The 24,179-nt window shown below is 40.8% G+C and overlaps 1 protein-coding gene across 3 annotated transcripts in view; it reads right to left on the reverse strand.

Moving 5' to 3' along the window:
- The window catches only part of LOC144500763 (rho GTPase-activating protein 23-like), a 369,135-nt gene that overhangs the window by 10,837 nt on the left and 334,119 nt on the right, over window positions 1–24,179 (reverse strand). For all 3 annotated transcript variants that reach the window (XM_078224177.1, XM_078224178.1, XM_078224179.1), the window contains 2 exons: window positions 23,154–23,259; window positions 3,082–3,113 (listed from right to left, as the gene is read on the reverse strand). In XM_078224177.1, the coding sequence (XP_078080303.1) occupies window positions 3,082–3,113; window positions 23,154–23,259 (138 nt within the window). The remainder of the gene's footprint in view (window positions 1–3,081; window positions 3,114–23,153; window positions 23,260–24,179) is intronic.

The following is a 24,179-nucleotide window of genomic DNA, read 5'->3' on the forward strand; positions in this document are numbered from 1 at the left end:
TGGAATCGAACCTGGACTGTATACAGAGACAGGCTCATAGAATCAAAGATACAAACAAGCTTATACAGCATGTTAATCTCGTCATTATATATAATTATATATATCTAGATACACACACACACAGCTACAAATATAACATGAATTTGTTTTAAAAACTCGTAATACTGTTCTCTAAAGTAACTTTTGACAGCTTTCAGCTCACAAACTGGTCTTTAAAATGCCATTTTTATAACCAATTTTAAGGTGAGAGGGGACAGATACAAAAGGTTCCAGAGGGGCAATTTTTTCACTCAGAGGTGAGTGTCTAGAACGAGCTGCCAGAGGCAGTAGTACAGTCGGGTACAATTTTGTCTTTTAAAAAGCATTTACATCGTCACATGGGTAAGATGGGTATAGAGGGATATGGGCCAAACATGGGCAATTGGGACTAGCTAATGGTAAAAACTGGGCGGCATGGACAAGTTGGGCCGAAGGGCCTGTTTCCATGATGTAAACCTCTATGACTCTAATTATTCAGCAGTTTCAAATTTATATCTGTGTGAAGAAACATCTTAGAACTGGACATTACACTGAAAACATTGTGGGAATTCTTTAGTAGATACTTGCAGCATAGATAGCACTGAATTCACTATTTCTTATACGAATTATACAAAAAATATTGAAAATTACTAGGAGGGAGCTGGCTCTGTGACAATGCAATTCATCTAGGATTTTAATAGGCTCGCTTTTTATGTGCAAACTTTCCAGGTATTTCTGAAAGCCTGTCAGCATTCCCAGAGATGTTCTCACTATTCCATTCTCATTCTTCCACTCACAGCCCTTTTGCATTACACATTTTACACTGATTAATTGTTAACAATATGCTATGTAGCACTTTTACTTTCATGTGATGAGAGTATCACTTAAGGTCAGCATTGTTGCCCATTCGAAATTACCCTCGAGGAGGTGGAGGTGATGTCGAACCCACTGCAGTCCATCTGGTATAGGCACATCCACAGTGCTGTTAGGAAGGAAGTTCTAAGATTTGACCCAGCAACAATGAAGGAACAGTGATATAATTCCAAGTCAGGATGGTGTGTGACTTGGAGGGGAATTTACAGATGGCGGTGTTCCCATGCCTCTGCTGGCTTGTCCCACCTACAGGTCGCAGATTTTAATGGTGGGGGCTAAAGAGCCTTGGTGAATTGCTGCTGTGCATCTTATATATAGTACACACTGCTGCCATTGTGCATTGCTGATGGAGAGAATTAATGATTAAGATGATGGGTGTGGTGCCAATAAATGGGCTGCTTCTTGAATGTATTCATAGACAGAAATGGCATTTCAGTTTCAGATTAGCGAGGAGTGATTGCAAAGCACTGATAGCTATTTGGTAGAATAAATAGTTCCAATGTAGTATTTATTCGTACCTTTAATATGCTGGCAGTGCAAGTGCAGCACTAGCATTTCTGATGGAATGCTAATGGACATGTCTGCTATACCAACTGCGAGCAACGCTACAGCAGAGTCCAGTCTATTCAGTCAGAACTAAATAGTGAAAACCATAACTCAACATTGAAGCTGGGACCTTTTCATGATCTGTGGGAATCATTAGTGCACCCCAAAGCATATTTACACACTAAGGTTGGAAAACGTTACAGCCATATTTTCATTTTAAGTTCAAATGGTGCACACTGATGCTTGCTTTAATTCTACAACTAATGAAAATACCTCATCATTAGATTCTGGGCAACTTTGGGAGTACTTCTTCAGAAATACTAAGATATAGGTTGGAATTTTACCGATCCGCCCGCCACAGGAATTGGAGCAAGTGAGGGGTGGACCATGGAAAGGTCCGTTGACCTCAGGGATTTTACAGTTTTGGGGCGTGCAAAGACGTAAAATCTCGCCCATAATTTACAAATACTAAGATAATCTGGCATCTTGTTCAATGTGAAACAAATAATTAGTCAAGTTAGTTGGAGATCATAAGCTAAAATAAATTATGCTAAGACTAATAAAATTAGATTAATCTAAAATTAGATTAAATATAAGATAGGAACATTAGGTATGGGTGGAGGCCATTCAGCCTCTTTGGTTTACTCCACTACTCAGTCAGATCCTGGTTTACCAGCTCCTCAACTCCATTTTCTCACTCTTCCTCCACATCCCTTACCAAACAAACAACTTTCTTATCTTGGTCTTGAAAGTTCCAATTGTCCTAGCACCCTGCCTTTTAGCTGGGGAAGAGTGTTCCAAACTTCTACCACCTTAAGGTTTCTGTATGAAAATATCCAGCATTTATTTTATACTATTAAGGGCTAAAATGGGTGAAGTCACTGAATGGCTGGACCAAGACGAGCTGAATATCTTCCTTCATTTATAATTACCTTCTAATTTTATAGTGACCAGGGATAGTACCTGTTTTAAAGTTCTCCATAGAATAAAAAGCTCTTTAAAAGCGTCAGTGTAATTTATTTTGAGTACATGCTTATTTGGTCCCAACAGATTACTAATATGTGATTCCTGGTGAGTTGCTGATGCCATGGCAGAGGATGTCAAACCTATTCCTTGTCCTCCTGCTTAAACCAAATTATCGAAGGGCATTTCTTCAGCATAAATCAATTTAAATAAAGAGTAACAACATTATCACCCACATAAAAACAAAACATTTGATTAACACCAGTTATTGGTTCCTCTTAAGTGTACTTATTATATGATACATTTTAGTTGTAGTTTTTTTAAATCAAGAAAATCCTCTGAAGAAGCAAGATCCAACACCATCAAAGCTAACAAGAGTCAGAGAGATAACTCAAGTAGTAGTGGTTAGGTGACACCAACCTAAGATTTTAAAAGTCTGTAGATTATAGAAGGAAGTGAAGGCATTAAGAAATTTCACTGTGTTGAGCTCCTTGGAAGGATGTGTTCGCAGCAGTGAGATTTGTCTTCATTTCAATCCAGTTAGGATGCATGCAAAAGCCACAGCGTGCCAATTGGCATATTTGAAATTTACGGAGAAGAAGAGGAATGTTCAGGAGCAGTGGCCACAGTTGTTGGCAAAATAGGTGAATGACTAAAGTCTCCAAACATTTTAGTCCTTACCTTAGACTTTGCTGAATCACTAGTGGTTGAATCTGTAAGTTTAACAAAAACAAATGCGGACATTAGGGGCTGCTCAGCCTATTAGTTATTCACTGTGACCAACATGGTTAATGGTAAGGGTTAGAATCACAGGACAAAACACTGTTGCGTCAACAGGCCACAAATAAAGCCACACATTCTGCAATATGGAGATCACAGCATGACAATGGACTTCAAAATTAAAAGTAACTTTTCACATTTTCAGTATTTATTGCTTTGACAAAACAGTTGAGGATTTTCCCCTTAAGTTTGGAGAACAAGATGCAAGAAATTGACCTCAAATCATTTCTCAATTGATTATCAGAACCAAGAAAATGGAATTTGGGCCACAAAGGAAGATAAAAAATCAGATGCTACACCTGTGTTTTAAGAAAGGGTTCCTGTAAGAAATTTGATTCCAGCCATTTTGCCACAACATCCATGAGCTTTCTCTACAAAACATTTCAGTCAAAACAAGAAAATCTGAAAATGCAAACCTCTGATTTTGCACAAGGAACTTGGTTTAACAAGAACTCGTATTATTAACTCCAACACAAACATTCAGCCAAGCACATTAGGAATTAACCATTACAGAGTACCTCAAATCTGGCAACCTCGGGACACCAAATCAATGCTGAATTTGGGAGTTTGCTTATTTTTTGAAAAAAAACAGAATTCCTTAATTCAATGAATAGGGGACACAACATGGTCTCTCTTCTCTCTGGGTCAGGTGACGTCAAGGTTTGCTAAGCCCTATGACTTGAAGTTCGGGAAAAAAATGTCTGGTTTTCAGATAATGCCAGTTTTCAGGTAGCTGAATTTGAGGTACTCCACCTGTATTAATTATTAACATAGATATTGCTCACTTGGTGGCTCTGCCATGGAAAAATCTACTGGAATTTCCTATGTTGATGGTGTAATTCACTAGTGGCAGTGTATCATTTCCAGTTATAGGCAGCTTGTCACTATTTGGTTGAGATAAGGTCCAGCTGAATGATTTCCTACTATCTATAATAGTCTTTGGCCAAAAAGTTTCTTTCCTTTTATGTCTTGTTATATTCACTAGTCCCTGGGTAACACAATCTTCTCCCAATCGCGACTATTATTATGCAGATTGACAAGTGGAACTTGTGTGAGGTGCAGTCTTGTTGGTCTCTCACCTTCCCCTTTCTGTCCTCTCTCTATGAGGAAATACCAACCTCCATTTGGCCCTGAAACCTCACTGCAAGGAACTAAATCAGGAGCTTGGCAATAAAGGACTAAATAAGTATCCCCCAACTTGGCTTTAGAGCTTTAATTCAATCCATCCTATTGTCCAAGACTTTCTTTTTTTTTCTCCTAAACTCAAGATTCTCAGATGTTGAAATGGGGACACATATTCAGAAGTGCACTTTTAGTCAGACACCATTGGTTTCCAATCCACCTGATACGCTAGAATCATTGCAGTGTATTCCTGAGACCGCAACGTGCAGTATAATGATGCCATACAGGAGATCTGCAAGTGAATAAATATTCATGCTCACTGAATCATTGTATTCAGGCAGCTAAATCTCATTGTTGGCACTGATTGCTGAGAAAAGGTTTATGCCTCTTTGCCCTGAGCTGGATTTCAACTGAAGCATGAAAAGAGAAAGGGCAGCACCAAGTGCTGCTTACAGCACTGTGCAAAGCCAAACAATTTGGTAGTCCTTGTTTAAGATGAAATATTCAGAAGAATTGCTAGAAATCAGAATATTCGTCCCATTAATACAACTAGTAACAGTGTCGATTAGATGTGAACTAGTCATTCAGAAAAATAAAACTGTAAGAATGCACTTATACATTTTAATGTGAATTTTGTACTGGATAATGTAACACTTTCCATTTCATACATCCAGTTTTAGCATCAAGTAGTCCCAAGTTAGATTGTACAGCTAAATATTGGGTAAACATCCCCCTGCTGCACCCTACTCTAACTGTACATCAGCCCTAAACTGAAGAGAACATATGTGAGCCCACGCTCGCCGTCCATGCGAAGGCCGGCGGGGGCTCAAGGTCCAGAAGTCATAGATCTCGCCAGCAAACTGCGATTTTGGATCTTCACCACCTCTTTTATATTGACATGTCAGTGCAATTTACAACAGGTTCACCTATACATGAACCTGTCGTAAGTGTCTCCCTGGGGCCATAAAGGCAAGTATAGCCCCCGGGGGAGAGGGACATGGTGCCTGGCAATGTCCCCTGGCACAGATTGGCACCATGCCCATGCCAACCTGGCATTGCCAATCTGTGTCAAAGGTGGACTCCAGTGGGAGCCTCATGGGGGAGTGGGGGTGGGGGGGGGGGGATTCATTTGTATGCGGCTGGAAACAGATGGAGGAGCAGGGGATGCCGGCAATGGCCTTTTAGAGGGGCTGATTGGGGAAGGGGCCGATGGATCGTGGGAAGGATGGGGGGTCTGATGATTGAGGGAGGGTGAGGAAAGAGAAGTGCCGACTCCAACCAGGTGTTGGGACTGGAGCCCCTCAGACCTCCATAGTGGGCTGGGGGAGGGAGATTTAATACATGGTTTGAATGGGGCGCCCTTTAATGATGAAGTCCCAATCTCTGGGCAGCAGAGTTTTGCTGGGTGATTTCTATGGGCAAGTCAATTCTGAATCCAAGAGGCCTTGTCACCGTGGATCCCATGCATCTTAATCTTCTGGATAAGCCTGCTCAAAACTTATTTCACATTGGAATTTTACAGCCAGGCGGAAGAGGAAAATTTAATTTCATCAGTCCAAGTTGGATTCAACTCACTTCCTGGAACAAAATCAATGTCTGAACTAACAATCACGTAGTTCTCCAGATTTTAATACAAACATAAATGTAAAATTCCTAGTTAAATTCATTATTTATTTATAGAACAACCTTACAGCATTGGTTGAAGATACTTACCTCAGTATAGGTCTTCACCAGTTCCCAATGAATTGTAAAATCCAACCAAATTCTTGGGAAAGAATGGAGCTCGAGTATAAACTGTATAAATGCAGTAAACTATCTCTAGTCACTGCATAAAGTTGTAAGAAATTTTACGAGTCAGAAGCTTGTCACTATACTGAATGGGTAGGGTGAGAATTTATTCACGAGAATATTTTTCAGAGCCATAGTATTTGGCTTGTTTGGCATTTTGAAAAGTACTGCCTAAGCATGTAATGTATTTTTGTAGTAAGCAATGAAGAAATGAGAAACCACTGAAAATGGCTGATGCAGAATTTTAATATATTCCACTGGTCCTACAGGACAGTACACCAAAAGACCTGTTTTCTTTGAACACAAAATATTTTATACACCCTCCATTTTTAAGTGCATCATTTAACTTCTCAATGAGCAAGTTACATTTACACTAATATTTTAAAAATTTATTTCCAATTATTTTTGTCACTCTTAGGTCTGTGATGGGCTACCAGAAGAGAAACCAGGGTGTTTCACCTACTGACTTTTCAAGTTAGAAAACATATGTTCCTTTCTGCAGGGAGTCTTCCCTCAACAAACTAACCAAGATCAGGGAACTACCATGATCATTAAAATTTTACTTACCACAATAAAAGGATGAAAAAAGGTTTATTTTGTACAAAAGAATCCCTCAATTGGCAAGTTGCTTTTTTAAGCTGCTCACTTGTTAGTTAACCAAATATTGTTTCAAGATTGGGCAAGGTTAGGCAATTAAGCGTTGAGTCACAGAAAGCAAAGCTGCTGTCAGAACCAGAAATGTTAATGTCTAGACTTCACACAGCAAGCAAAAAGGACAAAATGGACTGAAGTATGAAATGTGGAGAAATGATGGAATTATGGCAGAGTGCAAACTATATAGATTTAAAATAAACTTAAACTGAAATCCTACAGCCCATACCTCTTTAAAGGAGTTGGTCCAAGTAATCAAGTACAATAGATTACACTTTCAACACCCGTCAAAAGCAGAGTGAAACATTCTACCCAATGATCTTTTCCTTAACTGCACATTTGCTACCTTGGATAAGAACGAAGTTACAGGAAGCTTAGTGCTCAAACATAATACATGCAACTACTACATGTAAGGCAATGTTAAATTGGTGCATTAACAATAGTTAAGTACGGAGTGGTCTGCTTTGTGAGAAAATAGCTGTTTTATACTAATTCAAAATGTAAGGAATGTATTTAAAGCTGAAAAAAAATGGAATATCTGAACTTGATTTTAACCTTCACTGCTGGATGGATAACTGCAGACAGCAAATTGGGCACATGTTATATACCCTGCCCATCATCTTCGAAGCAAGAGGAAAATCAGACAGGATGTATAGGGGGCAAATGATCCACTCCTGCCAGCTTTCCACCAGATGATGAGTTTACCCCTTTAAATCAAACAATATAGCAAAGTATGTGGCTGACAAGGCACTCCCATGTAACAACCAGCTACTCAGATGTTGTCAATTCCTGCAGTGATTTTAGAGTTTTACAAGTCTGCAACACATTACAGCAAGATTTGCCAGTGCTAAATTAATGAGTAGATTGTCCAATTATCAATCTCACAAAATAATCATATGTTCATTGGATCAGAGTAGCTAAAACTTTTATAGGTTTGTGAACATCGCACAACCAAAAATGTTGTACCTGAAGAATATTCTAAGAAGCATGATTCACTGTGGAACAATTCTTCGACACTAACAGAATCTGGAACATAGAAGAAAAGGCTGCTGCACTTCTTTATTGGACTGAAGCATCAGAAGTTGGGTGCAAAGTATTTTGCCCATCAGAAACTCTGATGGGGCTAATCCACATTGTAGTGGTCTATCTGTCAAAAGCACCGTTGCAAAGTTGCCATTTTTCTTCAAGTGGTTTAAGAGATCGGATGCCCCTTTCCACCTCACCGTTAGATTGAGGATACCTTCGGGAGCTGGTAAGGTGTTGAAATCTGTAATTCCTGGCAAAATGTGTGACGTATTTATTAGTGAATTGCGGCCCACTGTTGGGCACCACCTGGCCTGGGATTTCATGGTTGCAAAGATTTCTTTCAATTGACCGACTCTGTGGTCATTATGTGTAAACACTTCACTTTGATCCACTGAGAGAAATTGTTAACAACGATGAGGAAGAACTTGCTGTGGTCTATGAATAGACCCATTCCCAAATGTTCCCTGGTCTGGCAGAGAATAAGGAGCTGCCTCTGGGCTGGTTTGTGCAGCCACGCACACCTGGCAGTTTAAAATCATCTCTTCAATTACTCACGATATTCCCAGCCACAGCACTGCAGACTGGCCTCATGCTCTGCACTTAGTGATACCCAAGTGGCCTTGGAGGATTTGTTATTGAATCTTTGGCTGGATTGAGACAGGAATGGCCAACCGCTTATCATACACAAGCAGATGATCAATGGCATTGAAGTATTTCTGTTGTTTGAATTAAATTTTCATAACATTGCCATCTGGATGCTGAATGGTGCTGAACATTGTGCAATGAGTTCATGTTCCCACTTCTGACCTTAGGATGAAAGGAAGGTCATTGATGAAGCTGCTGAAGATGGTTGTAGCTCACTGATAGTTGTGTTGTCATGAACTGGGAATATGAATTGAGCACGACCAGGTTGACATCATGTATTGCAGATGGTCAACTGTGGACCTGGGCAGTGTGCCTGCAGTTGTTTGATGCTTCCCTGGACTTACACTGTCTCATTTGGCAAGTGCATGAGCTGCAAATGGAATCTCTGAATTCTGAGGTGCATTCTAGCGAGTTCATTCTCACCTGATAGATTGCAAACCATTGGTCTCACTGTCTCAATTTTCAGCACAACAATATAATCAAATAACTTTTCAAGCAAGAAAAGTTCTTTGATTATATTGTTGAGCTGAAAATTCCTTAGTAAGGAGTCTCACAACACCAGGTTAAAGTCCAACAGGTCTATTTGGTAGCACAAGCCACAAGCTTCCTGCCAGGACCTCCTTTTCAGTAACTATATATCGCATTTCTTTGCCTTGACGACCCCCAATTATGTAATATACTGGCTAGCAGCATCCATCCAGCTGCTCTTGATGCCCCTAATCCTGTTGACGAGGCATCTGCTCCGCTTACAGTTGAATATTGGCTGAGAACAGCATGCCTTTGATCTGACAAAATGTGCATGATGTGCATCCCAACACCATACTTGGGCCTTTTTGAGAAGCTGTCACAGGAGCACTGAGACCTGCGCCAGGCTGGACAGAAATTTTGCTGACTGGTTCACCATGCCCAGGAATCTTTGATGGTCTGGAATGAATAATATGTTTGGAAACTCACTAATTGTCTTCATTTTGTGTGGGTCTGCCCAATATGACCGGAGGTCTCTGAGAACTTGCACTTATCACTCAATGTCAATATTGCTTCCTGCAAGCACTTCAAGATAACCATGTGTCTACTGTCATGTTTCTCGACAGTCATATTGCAGACAAAGATATTATCCATATGGCAGATGACTTCATTCAGGCCTTGTTAGATGACTGACATTGTGCACTGAAAGGTTTCAGCTGCCGAGGTAATGCCAAAGGGCAAATGAATGAATGCCAAGTGGGTGATAAAAGTTTTCAGCAACTTAGATTTCTCATCCAATGGAACCTACCAGGAGTTGCTGTTGGCATCAAGTTTTGAAAACACTGTGCTCTTGGAGAGTTTGGTCAAGCTATCATCCACCAAAGACATTAGGGAATTTTCCTTGCCACCACCACTGCCTTGAAGAGCTCTGTCAGGACAACACAGATGTGAATAGCCCAGTTCAGCTTCAGAACTGGACCATCTATTGGTTGAATGACAAAGAAGATGACTCCTATCTTGGTCACCTCATCAAACTGCGTCATCAGCGGCAGCGGTACTTTCTGTGGTGTAGACAAGCACATGGGTTTGGCATTGTTTCTCAGCGTTATGCTATTTGCAATCTTTAGTTGCCCCAGCTCAGTGAAAAGTTTTGGAAAATCCTTTTCAAAATCAAATCAGATCCTTGCTGGTTAATCCAATCTTTCTTTTGGAGAGGTTGAGGTTGACACAGGCTTTCAAGCTCAGGAGAGAAAATTCTTGGATACAAATCTCCTGTATTTGTTAATTTTAAACTGGAGCATTGCTTGCAATGTCCCTTTGACCTGGAGCTTGACGCCTCCTAGTCCATTTAACTGTGTTGGGAGTGGCTTCAGACACTATTTCACTAGCCATGGTTCCTAATCCGACAGAACTATCACGCTGGCTACTGCGTCTAGTTTGAAATCCGTGAGGTGAGATTTGCAGATATGAGAGTATTCCAAAATATGAATCTGGAATCTTTAATTTTTCCCAAGAAGCATTGTTGGAATTCTTCTTGGTGTGGCTCCTCTATTTTATGGACTCATTTGGGATCCTCTGCATGTTTCAAGGTTTTGGACTTGCACATCTTTCCTAAGTGTCCTAAGCAGCTGAAGTGAGAGAACTGCACAGTGATTGCTGGACACTGCTCGCACCTATGAAGACTTTTGTCACCACAGTGTTGACATGGTCTGTCACCGTCTTGTGTTTTGCTTTTATTGCCCTGGAGTCTCCTTGCCCTTTTGTTGCTTCAGGAGCTGGACTGTTGGGGCTGCATTGTACCATAGTTTAACTTCGCCACACCAAATGGACCAGTTTTGGTGGTGGGCGTTCAATTGTCGATTTGGATGGGTTTTTACAAAGTCAGATGTTCTTTAGATTTGAGTACATCCGAAAGAGTATCATCAGCCACGCCCACTACTATTTAGTCTCTTACGAGCTCTGACTTAAGGTCACCATAGTCACAGCCTTCAGCGAATCTGTATATCTCATTTATGAAATAGTCTACCAGTTCTCCGGACTTTTGGACTCTCGTCAAACTTTGCTCCAAAGTATTATTGCTTCTGAGGTTAAAGTAGAGGTCAAAGAACATTATGATATCTTCAAAGTTATCGGAAGAGTCATTAATTTCTTCTCTGAATATATGTTGTTGGCTATTGGACTTACTGAATATGATGGTATATTTACCTGTTCAGCCTCTATTCTCTTATTCAAACCTGATGCTTAAAAATGTACTTCTACATAATGCCTAGTTTTACATCTGGCTGGCTCTCCCATCTGCCTTAATTGGTCCAGAAGTGTTGATTTTCAATCCATGGCTGTTTTCAGCACAGTTTTGTCTCTGCCAGTAGTTTTTTTGTACAGTGAGGTTATTCACACCACAAACCAACCTATCTCTCAACATTTTGTTAAGCATCACATTGGTCAGCTAACTGCCTTAACCATGCCATGAAAGCGGAATGTCTTCCTTGGGTTTTTCATTGTAGAATAAAATTTATATCAATGCGTTATCACCGATGGTTTTAAGTGAAAATGCTCTCTGACCAGTTCAACTGCTCGAATATTTCAGGATCTGGCACCTCTAGAAAAGTTACACTTCAAATTAGATAATGGACTGGATTTTACAGCCTCGCTCGTCCCGAACCCATAAAACGGACCTTCCCATTGTCCGCCCCTCGCCCGCTCTGATTTCCGTGGGGGGCGGGGTGGTAGAATTCCAGCAGATAAGTCTGAGCCATGTAGATTGTTAGAAGGATTGCCTTTTCCTTTTCCTCTCCTTCAATTTCAATGGCCCTAAAACCTAATCGAAGATGCTCCACATATTGGATCCACTGCTCTGTTTCAGAGTCAATGGTTCCAGCTTCCCAATTAAAGGCCTTTTGACACTCAAGTTGTTGCGGTGCAGTAACTCAGGAAGCCTGACTGGAAAGGAATGGTATTTAATTGTTAAACACAAAAAATAGCCACTACTCCATGGCGTACATGCACAAGTCCCAACCAGGACAACAGTTCTGCTGACCCGTCCTGGTCTCTGCCTTATAAAAGGCTCAGGTGACGGGTTCCACAGGCAGGTCATTGCCTCTTACCAGGGGAACTCATATTCAATGACCCCCACAGGGAAATGAATTAGAGATTCTCCATGGAACTCATAGGAGTAATCACATCTCTCTCCCTCCGGGTTCCTATGGCAATGGGTCCGTTTTTGTAGTTTAGCCCATGGCCTAGTTTCTGTTCTTTGCATGGTCTGGTTGGGGGCGTACACCGAGTAGGCGAATGTGGAACGTCACAGGGCCACTGTAGGGCGCTTGTCCTCAGTGGTGATCTCTGACTGTGATTCCGCCACATCTGTCTTCATTTCTGAGGCTGAGTCCCCATAGACCGCTTTTGGACTTTCTGTGGGTGGAGTTTCCCCTCCGCAGGCAGGTGTATAGGTATCAGTGATGGTGTGTCTGGTGCAGCAATTGCCCCTGTGGAGGGTTCCCGACGGGTGGATGATCAACATTTTTTTGTTGTCTTCTCCCCAGTCTTCGTTCACGTATGACAATTGTCCTGTTCTTGAGAGGGAAACTCCTGGGATCCACGGGGAGCCATCTCAAAAATTCTGTATGTGGACGGTGTCTCCCGGTTTGAAGGTCCTGTCAGCTTATGTCCATCGGGGCCTCTTTTTTGGGCTTCTTGTTTTTCTTTGGTTTTGCCGCCCATGTTTGGGAAAGTGAGGTTAAGCATGGTCCAAAGGTGTCAGCTAATCAATAGCTCTGCCGGGGCTATTCCCATCATCATGTGCGGTGTTGTCCTATAAGAGAAAAGGAAACATGCAAGCTTAGTTTCTAATTTTCTCATCGTTTTCTTTTTCATAAACCTGGATTGCTCGCTCAGCCAGGCCATTTGAAGACGGGCAATCGGGTGTCGTGCGGATGTGCCTCACTCCATTTGTGTTCACGTAGGCCTGTGAAGTCTGCGTGTACTCGCACCCAGGGTCTCCCTTGCAATTCCCAGGAGTGCAACGAGGCTGCTGGTGGGATCTTCTGGTTTTCCTGGCAGGTTTCGCACCCTTGACCAGGTTTTCAATGTCCTTGTCTATACCAGACATCGCTTCTTGCAAGCATTTTCATTTTAGAAATCCTTGGGTGGCTGTTATGCAATTCGTGAAGTATTGGTCTCTGGCCTGGATGTGAGACAACCACCCAGGCTCCCCACAAGATGACACCATCCTTAATGCTCAGCTCTTAATATTTGGAAGTATAAGGTTTTATGACTACAATTACAGCGTGGATGTGTTTGTTCCTCACTACATTGTGGAGAAACCTCCTGTCCAGTTCTGGAATCTCATGACGTCCTCCTCCAATCGTCCTTCCTTGGCAACAAATGGGAGACATGAGTGCTATCTGCTGGGTACTTGGTTCTGCGGCATGGGGGTTGCCCAAGGCTGAGGATGGTACCGTGTATGGCTCCCTGAGGCTCTTGGGCCTCGTTCTCCACGTTTTCACAGGGCCAGTTTTTTGGCTTTCTTAAGGTCCAGATTCAACTCAGTCAGTAGCTTCCTTTGGGTCGCTATATTATTGATTCCACACACTAAGTGGTCCCTTAACATTTCCGGAGGTACTGGCCCGTACTCGGTGTTCTGCCAATTTCAGCCGTCTCATCAAGAATTCCGTAACCAGTTCCCCAGTAAGTTTATTGGCTGTGTTAAGCTGCAATATAACAGACAGTTTGGGGTCCTAGTGGTTCGCTACCAAATTTATCAGTTCATTAAAGGATTTTGAATGTGGGGTTGCCAGGTAGGTTAAATCCTTTATGACGCTGAAAGCTGGGGCCCTACAAGCGGTCAGGAGGATGATTTTTTTGTTGGTCGTCCCCTCCTTTCCTGTTTGCCCAGAAGAAATATTTTGTTCATTCAGCGTACTGGGGCCAATCCTTCACACCTGCATCATCGGCTCCAATCTTCCGAACAGCGGCATTTTCAAATCTCCACATTACTGTTTTACTGGGTTAGTTGAAAGGCAAAATTAACCAAAATGTTCCTTGTTCCTCATCGCCACTGTATTAACACAGGAAGCCCAACTGGAAAGGAATTGTATTTATTGCTAAACACAAAATAGAGCCACTATTCCATGGCATACATACACAAGTCCCAACCGGGACAACAGTTCTGATGACCCTTCCAGATGTCCGCCTTATAAAGGGCTCAGGTGATGAGTTCCAGTTGAGCAGGCCATTGTCTATTACCAAGGGAACTCGTATTCAATGAGCCTCACAGGAGATCAATTAGAGTTTCCCCATGGTACTCATGGGGGTTATCACATGCAGCAGCATTTCTTAAAAAGGTTGTGTTTCAAGGACTGTTCTCCCAACTTACAGCAAATGACAGAAAAAAGTTCCACCAAATGTAATGATTGTGAGGAATTGATGAGGAATGAGGCAGATAGATGAGCAGGTTTATTTTGGAAAAAAAACTATATGCATTGGACAGCGATAAGAAAGTTTGTAAACCCAACGAGTCCCAGACTCCAACTGTAGAACGATTGCCTCTCCGCTTTTGGCCTGTTGGATCATGTAGCCACCTCCCCTCCCCCATACACTTCTTCACCGGGCGGCACGATAGCACAGTGGTTAGCACTGCTGCTTCACAGCTCCAGGGACCTGGGTTCGAATCCCTGCTCGGGTCGCTGTCTGTGTGGAGTTTGCACATTCTCCCTGTGTCTGCGTGGGTTTCCTCCGGGTGCTCTGGTTTCCTCCCACAGTCCAAAGATGTGCGGGCTAGGTTGATTGGCCATTCTAAATTGCCCCTTAGTGTCCCAGGATGCATAGGTTAGAGGGGTTAGTGGGTAAATATGCAGGGATATGTGGATAGGGCCTGGGTGGGATTGTGGTTGGTGCAGACTCGATGGGCCGAATGGCCTCTTTCTGCACTGTAGGATTCTACGATTCTATGATTCATTCTTAGAAATTTTGGGATCCTTCACGTGCTGTCACCATGTTGTAAGATTGCATGTTATCCCGTGAAGGGATTTAGAGGCTTGAATGGTTGAACAATAACTGTTTATTAATAACACGATTATATATGTATATATTAATATATACAGGATATAGTCCTGATTGGGTGCTATCTTCATGCCGACTTCTGCCACACTCACAACTACATTTTACTACAGAAATGAGACTCTCTACAGCATAACGTTGGTGGCATGGTTTACCCAGTCCCATATGAACCCTTACAGTTCTGAACACACAAAGACTACATTTCTCATTGATCACATGCACCACCTTAACGTGATTCATGACATCAATTACAAGAATCTCATTAGCTGAAGCAGTGGTCCTGCAGCTAGTAGATCCAATCACATGTCAAGATGCTACAGAGCTACACAAGCCCTTCAGTGTGATTATCTGCATGTTCCCTAATCTTAGTAACACAGCATGTATTCTGTTTGTTCTGGTTTGCACCAAAGTCTGAGAAAGAGTATTTTTGGACAACTCAATAATAAATAACCCTATAACTCAAATGGTATAGTTTACACTCTGCATGAGATGGTAACTGCAGTTGTTGGCATAGGTAAGAGGGGAGGTGACACGTGTTCTGGAACACAATCTGGTACACCATCAGCAGCTTAAAAACTATAAAGAGCAATGACAAGATTGATCCAATCATCTGAGTTTGGTAATAGCAATGGAAAATATTGTCAGGTACTGTTGTGGGCAATTGTGGAACTGCACGCAAGAAAAGCAAAAAGGTATCACGAAGCATATACGGTGCATCAAATTTTTTGGTGAGTGGTGATGGTGCAGGAGGATGGGAGTGGGAGGAGGCATTTAATTTTCTGCCCGTCAATAATGAAATTCCCCGGCGATATAATTTATGAGTTGGTCATCGTGGCCCAGGTTACATGGGTGATGGCATGTTTCAATTTTGTCACTGATTAAATGTGTATCATTTTTGGATGGTGTCAATTCCAGAACCTGGAGCATCATGTCAGTTGCATGCGTGCATGAGTATAAAGTTAACTGTATAAAGTTAACTTGCAGTTTTATAGACTCAGGAAAAAGTTTCCATTTCAGTCAAATCCTAATTAGGCCAATGTTTAGAATTTTAGATAGATTACTTCAATGATTTGCACAAGTATCATGGCATCTGTTACAATCTTACCTATTCAATTGAGAATGATACTCGATGAGGCATAAACATGGGAAAACCAAAAATTATGTAGCAAATTCTGGTGAAAAAAATAAAGGTGCAATTTTCTTTAAAGACCCGTCAGCTGATGCTCTTTATTAATTTGTTAACTGGGGTGTACACAGATGTTGCAGATCACGCACAAACCCGAGGCGAATGCACTCCCTCAACATAACAAACATGTGTTTATTTTTAAATCAACAATGCAATAGAGGAGCCAAATCATACCCAGTTTATTTCTCCACAGGGTCCGCTTTAGGAATAAGAGACAGTAGAAAGATTTTAAGGAAACAGCCATCAGAGAGAGGAAATTGGAAAAAAAGCTTTTTAAAAATCAGCCAAGACTCCTACATCTCATCATCCTTATCACTTTTGTGCATTTAAATATTAAAACTTCAGCACTGTTGCATTTAATGAGCTAATTGCACGGCCAAACTATCTTTAAACACATTAATCATAGTTTATTTAAAATTTCCTAAGAAATGCAAATGCCTATTTAAGTTCTCTTTAAGCTGGGGAAGGAAGCCATCTACCAATACACATTTATAATGTTTCAAGGAGTGCTTCTGCTTGACCCATCTACTGCTTTTTCCTTATTTTCACTGCCAGTGCCCACCAGTTACATCTCCACCATGACACTTGCGACCACACCATGTTAGACAATATGTGTTTCATCCTACGTCTAATCATTCTATGTATTTCGTTCTCAAGAATTACAAACCATGTAGAGGTTCTCCTTTAAAATTCAGATACTTCTAAATGAATAGACTGAAAATGGGGTATCTGTAGTGACTTTGTTACTGAACTATTAATCCAGAGACGTGGACTAATATTCCAAAGAACATGAGGTCAAATCCCTCCATGGCAGTTTGAGAATTTATATTCAGTTTTTAAAAATCTATAACATGACCATGAAGTATCCAATGGTAATAAAAACTCAGCTGCTTTACTAACGTCCTATTGGGAACGTAACCTGCTGTCCTTACCCAGTTGGCCTGTATATAACTCCACATTAATGAGGCTGACCTTAACTGTTGTCTAATGCAGCCCAGTGTGCCCCTTAGTTTTATCTAGGGCAACAAATGCTGGCTTTGCCAGTGACACCCACATCTAGAGAATATGTAAAATTTAAAACTTTGCTGCTTATTCAGATCTCCACAACAACTATTGTCGAAGGCACAGTTGTCATCATAATAGCATGAAATACACGCTATGCTTACAGGTTTTTGGCATGTTTAATACTTTTTTAAAGATGCCATGTAAATGCAAGTTGTCTTTCAAATATGGAAAATAAACTTGATTTTACAGTTTTTTTCACAAAGTGATAAAACATGATGGAGATTTACGGAGTCATTCATTAGCAGAGAAAAACCTATTAGAAGAACACATGTTGGAAAAACCTAAAGAACACACACAAAATAAAGAAAGAACAGCGCCTGTTTTGATGCAATCATTTTCAAACCATGGTATAACCCATCTCTGGACAGCCTGAATGTTCATCTGCCACCATCCCACATTCTGCTGAAAATGTATAATGTTGGTTTTAATTATCAGAATAGTTTAAATGAACAAATGGGTCAATTTACATTAATAATTTATATCAAACTGTGAATTATATCACATGCAGTACAAGCATCAGTATTCTAAATAGTGAAAGCATATTTCCTTTGAAAATGTATTTTGAAAATAATGTTCAAAGCATTAACAGCCTAAGCCCCAGATATCAATTACTACTAATATTACCTCTGGCTGAAATAGAACCAAAGCCAGAATTATGAAGGGTGTTGATCTCTTATGTATGCTTAACATGCTCATTCCAAATTACTCTTTGCACAATTTTGATTCAGGTATTAACTCATTTACTTTGAGCAAACTAAAGCCTGCACTAAAGCAGCAGAGGAATTTAGACTGAAAACATTAAGGGGGAAATTTTCCTGTCACACCCACTTGCCACAGGAATCATGGTGGCGGGGGTAGGGTCATGCAAACATCCGTTGACCTCAGGCTGGACTTTCTGACTTTGGGGTGAGCATGGCCGGAAAATGCCGCCCTAAGTCTTTAGATAAGATAGCCTTGATGCTGCTCTACAGCCCTTTGTGTATATTTTTTTCCTTGTTGCCTAATTGCTTTAACAGACTGTGCAATGGAAACCTGTGGGATACAGCTCAGATACTGTTAGTTTAAAATCATTTACATGAATTACTGGATAACAAGCCTCCTGTCTTGCACTATTGCAATTCCTTAATTTGAATTACTAGATAATTCCATTTTTCTTCATACAAAAAAATCCTTTAAAGATAGATTGTATCATAAACATAGCAGGCACCAATAATCATGACTTTATTATGAATGGAAAGGTCAGCTTAGTGATGAGATTATATCCTACAGGTCTTCAAAGTATCTCCTGAAGTTTTAATCAGTTACCTTTTTTTTAAAATTGAGTTTTGCATCTTGTCTCCAATTTCTGCCTTTTGTAGGTTCCCAGAAGTACAAGAACAACTCTGGCTGACAAGATAGCTAGATAAGTGTGGTTACTTTTGAGCCAGTTCAAGGATTAAATACAGTATCACTAACGTGACTCTACGAGCATTTGCTATGCATTTCATCTAATCCTCATTGCTACAAAATACAGCGTAGCTGAGGGAGGTGTAAATATCAACAAAGGCTGGAATTTAAACTTGGTTGTTTCAGTCCTTTTTTTTATTCATTCATGGGACATGGGCGTTGCTGACTGGCCAACATTTATTGCCCATCCTTAATTGCCCTTGGAGGGCATTTGAGAGTCAATCACATTGCTGTGGCTCTGGAGTCACATGTAGGCTAGACCAGGTAATTCCACCATCTGCCGTTGTGGGATTCGAACCTGGGTCCCCAAAACATTAGCTGAATTTCTGGACTAATGGTTTGGCAATAATACCATTAGGCCATTGCCTCCCTCTACTATTAGTTGGGTCACTAGTTAATTTGCTTTTATAAATCAAGCAAGAAAACATTGCTAGTCTGTAAATATTACAATTGGTCATACTACATAAAATAAAACTGCACTTCAATCATTATACTTTTGTGAGTGATAAAAAGATCACAAGCGACTTTCAGCTGAAATCTGGAATGTCAACTTGTGAACAGTAACGATAACTGTGCCATCAATTGATTATCCATAGCTGTTACTGTTTGACTCCCGATAGCATCAACATAGATGAGAGGTTATTTGTGTTTCCAAGTTTCTCTTCAGATTTTTATACTACTGAAAGGCAGGCGAACAGGCCTTTCACTCAGAGAGCCTGTTGACAATGCAGAGAGAGATACAGTATCGTTTTGTTTTTATTTATTCGTGGGATTTAAGCTTCACTGCAAAGCTTAAAATAGTTGCCCATCCCTAATTGCCTCTGAGAAGATGGCGGTGAGCCACTGTCTTAGAATCATACAGTGCAGAAGGGGCCCTTCGTCCCATCAAGTCCGCGCGGCACATTAGAAACACCTGAACTCCCACCTAATCCCATCTGCCAGCACTGGGCCCATAGCCCTGAATGTTATGATGTGCCAGGTGCTCATCCAGATACTTTTTAAAGGATACTTTTTACTTGGGGGCTGTGTCATTCTCCAATCCACCGCAGATCCTTTTCTCTAGCAAGCACTTTACAGTACATTTAGGTACCGTCAACACAATATCAACACTGTCTTGTGTCTCGATAGTTCTTGCACAATCTTGGTTTGTCACTTGTGAAGGAAATGGTCATGGTACTCTATTTCTGATACTTAGGTTGTGTGGTAAAATTTCTTCTCTTTCTAATTTTCCTATTCGTCATCTTTTCCACCGACCATGTTATCATATTGGTTCTCGTGCATTTCTATTAGTGTAATCATTTCAGGAATCTTGTTCTGACATGCAATCTCAGTTTCCTTCTCTGCCTGAATTGCTGCTTTGTCTAGCTCTCTCTAGCACATCTCCTTCAGCTGATTGGCTTAGAAGATTTTGACCAGTCTTCTGGTCAGGCCTGAGTTATCCTTTATTCTAATTCATCTGCTTTCACAATCCATTCAGTTTAGCCACTTCTGAGTTTCTTCCAAGGTGAATCCACCATTCCCTTCTAACAACACTTTTGATAATAATCGCTCCCTTGTCATGCGTTGCATGTTTTCAGACAACTGACACGTTTGTTTTGTTATAGTTACAAGAAACTCTTCTATATTCAGGAGGTCATGTTGCAACTGTACAAAACTCTGGTGCGGCCGCATTTGGAGTATTGCGTACAGTTCTGGTCGCTGTATTATAGGAAAGATGTGGAAGTGTTGGAAAGGGTGCACAGGAGATTTACCAGAATGTTGCCTGGTATGGTGGGAAAATCGTATGAGGAAAGGCTGAGGGGCTTGAGGTTGTTTTTGTTAGAGAGAAGAAGGTTAAGAGGTGACTTAATAGAGGCATACAAGATGATCAGAGGATTAGATAGGGTGCATAGTGAGAGCCTTTTTCCTCGGATGGTGTTGGCTAGCACGAGGGGACATAGCTTTAAATTGAGGGGTGAGAGATATAGGACAGATGTTAGAGGTAGGTTCTTTACTCAGAGAGTAGTAAGGGCGTGGAATGCCCTGCCTGCAGCAGTAGTGGACTCGTCAACATTAAGAGCATTCAAATGGTTATTGGATAAACATATGGATGATATTGGAATAGTGTAGATTAGAGGGGCTTTAGATTGGTTTCACTGGTCGGCGCAACATCGAGGGCCGAAGGGCCTGTACTGTGCTGTAATGTTCTATGTTCTACATTCATCACTTCTTCCATCATCTTTTTTTTTAATTAGACAATTCTCCTGAATTGCTAACTTGCTCCAACAGTTGTGTTCTTTCCTTGGGTTTGTCCATTACTAAGTCCTGCTCCGCACTCTCAAACACTGGACAGTTTCAGAATCCTTTACAGATCCAATTGAATGATTAAACTACCAGCTGTGTGGAATACACAAATAAGCTTACAGAAATTGGCATTCTGCAGAGCAGCAGAAACTGTCCAGTGTTTGAGAATGCTGAGCAGGACTTAGTAATGGACAAACCAAAGAGAGAACACAACCGTTGGACCAAGTTAGCAATTCAGGAGAATTGTCTAATAAAAAAAAACAAGAAGAAGGAAGAAGAGATGAATATAGAAGTAGAGTTTCTTGCAATTACAACAAAACAAATGTGTCAGTTGTCTGAAAACATGCAAAGCGTGAGAAAGGAGCGATCATTATCAAAAGTGTTGTTGGAAGGGAATGGTGGATTCACCTTGGAAGGAACTCAGAAATGACTAAACTAAATGGATTGTGAATGCAGATGAATTAGAATAAAGGACAACTCAGGCCTGACCAGAAGATTGGCCAAAATCTTCTAAGCCATTCAGCTGAAGGAGATGTGCTAGAGAGAACTAGACAAAGCAGCAATTCAGGCAGAGAAGGAAACTGAGATTGCATGTCAGAACAAGATTCCTGAAATGATTACACTAATAGAAATGCACGAGAACCAATATGATAACATGGTCGGTGGAAAAGATGACGAACAGGAAAATTAGAAAGAGAAGAAATTTTACCACACAACCTAAGTATCAGAAATAGAGTACCATGACCATTTCCTTCACAAGTAACAAAGCAAGATTGTGCAAGAACTATTGCGACACAAGACAGTGTTGATATTGTGATGATGGTACCTAAATGCATTGCAAAGTGCTTGACAGAGAAAAGGATCAGCGGTGGATTGGAGAGTGACACAGCCCGCCGAGTAAAATAGGTTGTCCTTGGTCAGTGCGTAGCCTAGGACAGAACTCAGAAAGCAGCAAGTCTAGTATGGAAGAATCCCTTGCAAGACTATATTTGGAACTGTGCATAGTTGAAGCTTTCTAGAAGTGTTATGTTAAATGCAAGCTTCCAGATCCCTCCACTGCACAATCGCTACATCGATTTACAAATGACTAGCTTGTGCCTATAATAATGTAGGATGTGGGTTGAGTAAATCAATTTTGAAGATTGTATAAGAAAGATAAAGGGGGAGGGATGTTGTGTATGTGGTGTCTGTCTCTTTAAGACAGTTTCTGTTATCAATAAATACCTTTTGTTCCTAAGCCTCAAATCTTTTGGCGACACTCGAATGCCACAACGCAACACCCATGACCATGCCTTCCAACTATATATTTTACTGTGTTACCGTCTCCAGTGCCTCTGTCCAGCTGGTGGAACAAGACCTACCCAGGATTGGTGATGGAGAAGTCTGAGACATTGGCTACAGGTATGATTCGGGAGTATGTCTATGCCAGGTTGTTGCTCAACCAGTCTGTCCAGCAGCTTTCCCAAATGACCGGGAACTGACTAAAAGTTAATGCGTACGTGAGCTTGAATGGTGATTGCTGAACCCATTCCCAAAGACTTCAGGAAATATTTGAAGACCGTATATGAAGATTCCAAGAATATACAATATATTAAAGTCTTACAGTTAAATTGAAGTAACTTGTTAGAAGCACCATCTATTTAATAAATAGGATAAGTCATCTCTTAAAAATTGGCGTTTTCACTTTGAGACATTTTATACAAAGTACAAGTCACATTAGACACAGTTTGCATAGAATTTTTGCAGGATGTGTTATAAGATGTCATGCCATGTCAAATCAATTAGTTGAGTAAATAGATGCGCCCCTGCCTTATTTGAGTAACTTTAGATATCTTGTTAATGTACCCAGTTAGTTTGAATACACAATGAAAATAAGCTCAGTCATGAATGGAAACATGTTTAGGCCGTGCTATTAAAATACAATGGAATTTCCCTTTGGAAATCGAGAATGATGCATATTCTCCAGCACAAAACCGAGATGCCACCCTAGAATTCAAGCTGATATTTAATTCAAGTGATCAACATTTGAATTAATACAAGCTTTTCATTTCAAATCTTATTTAGCTACATTGCTAATACAATAATCAAAATAAAACAAAGTTCAAAAGGAAAAGTCTTGAAGCTATTTTGAATTCTTTCTAAGACACTGACATTTCTCATATCTGCTACCTTCTACTCTACACCATGGCACATCAGTTTAGAAGGATCAGACCTATACAGAACTAAAGTTTTCTGTTACCTGAGATATCCCCTGGTGCTCCTCCTGTTCTTCCAATGTTTGACAGCAGATGGTCTATGTTTGGTACTGGCTGTAACTCTGCATTACCTACATGGTCAACTGGAGCCTAGAACATCAAAATAAATTTTAAAGAAGTTTATTTTGTCTCAATGATATGTTTGCTACACTACAACATTGGTTACACTTCCAAAGTACTTCATCAGCTGTAAAGCACTTTGAGCCATCTGGTGATTGTGAAAAGTACTATACAAAAGCAAGTATTTTATTTCCAATTTTACTTCCAATGTTTAAACATTGTTTCTTGGTAGCAAATATTTACTCCTGTCTGAACGAGTTCATATATGTGTTCATATATCCCAGGTCAGTCAGAATAGTAAAGTTAGATGCAAATTTCTCTGCAAGGAAAATATTATTTGGTGCTCAGGAGGTAACAGAAGGAGAGAGTATTACTCTGACTTGAAGACTGGCAGCCCTCCATTGCTGATAGTGTCACCAAGACTGGTGCCTGCTGCTGGTAATGTTCCAAAGACTTCATCAAGGATCGTCATTAGGTCCCTGGACACAGGTGAGTGAAAGTAGGAGGGTGTCTGGTGGGTTAGAGGCAAGGGCAGGGTTCAATTTTATTTTATTGGGAGATATTCTGGAGACACCAGAAAGTCTTGTGGTTCCCATTTAATCCCTGAGCCACTACTAAATTCTGGTGGAATCAAAGAAGAACAGCACAGGAACAGGCTCTTCAGCCACCAAGTCTGTGCCGACAAAGATGCCTCTCTAATCTAATATTTTGTTGCCTTTACATGGTCCATATCCCTCTATTCCGGCCTATTCATGTATCTATCCAGATGTCTCTTGAACGTTGGTATAGAATCTGCTTCCACACCTCTTCTGGCAGTGTGTTCCAGGCATTTATCTCCCTCTGTGTGAAAAACTTGCCCCTTACATCTCTTTTAAACTTTCCCCCTCTCATTTTCAACCTACGGCCCCGAATAATTGACACTTCGACCCTGGGAAAAAGACTCTGACTAT

This window comes from Mustelus asterias, chromosome 11, assembly GCF_964213995.1.
Source record: "Mustelus asterias chromosome 11, sMusAst1.hap1.1, whole genome shotgun sequence".
Taxonomy (NCBI): Eukaryota; Metazoa; Chordata; class Chondrichthyes; order Carcharhiniformes; family Triakidae; genus Mustelus; species Mustelus asterias.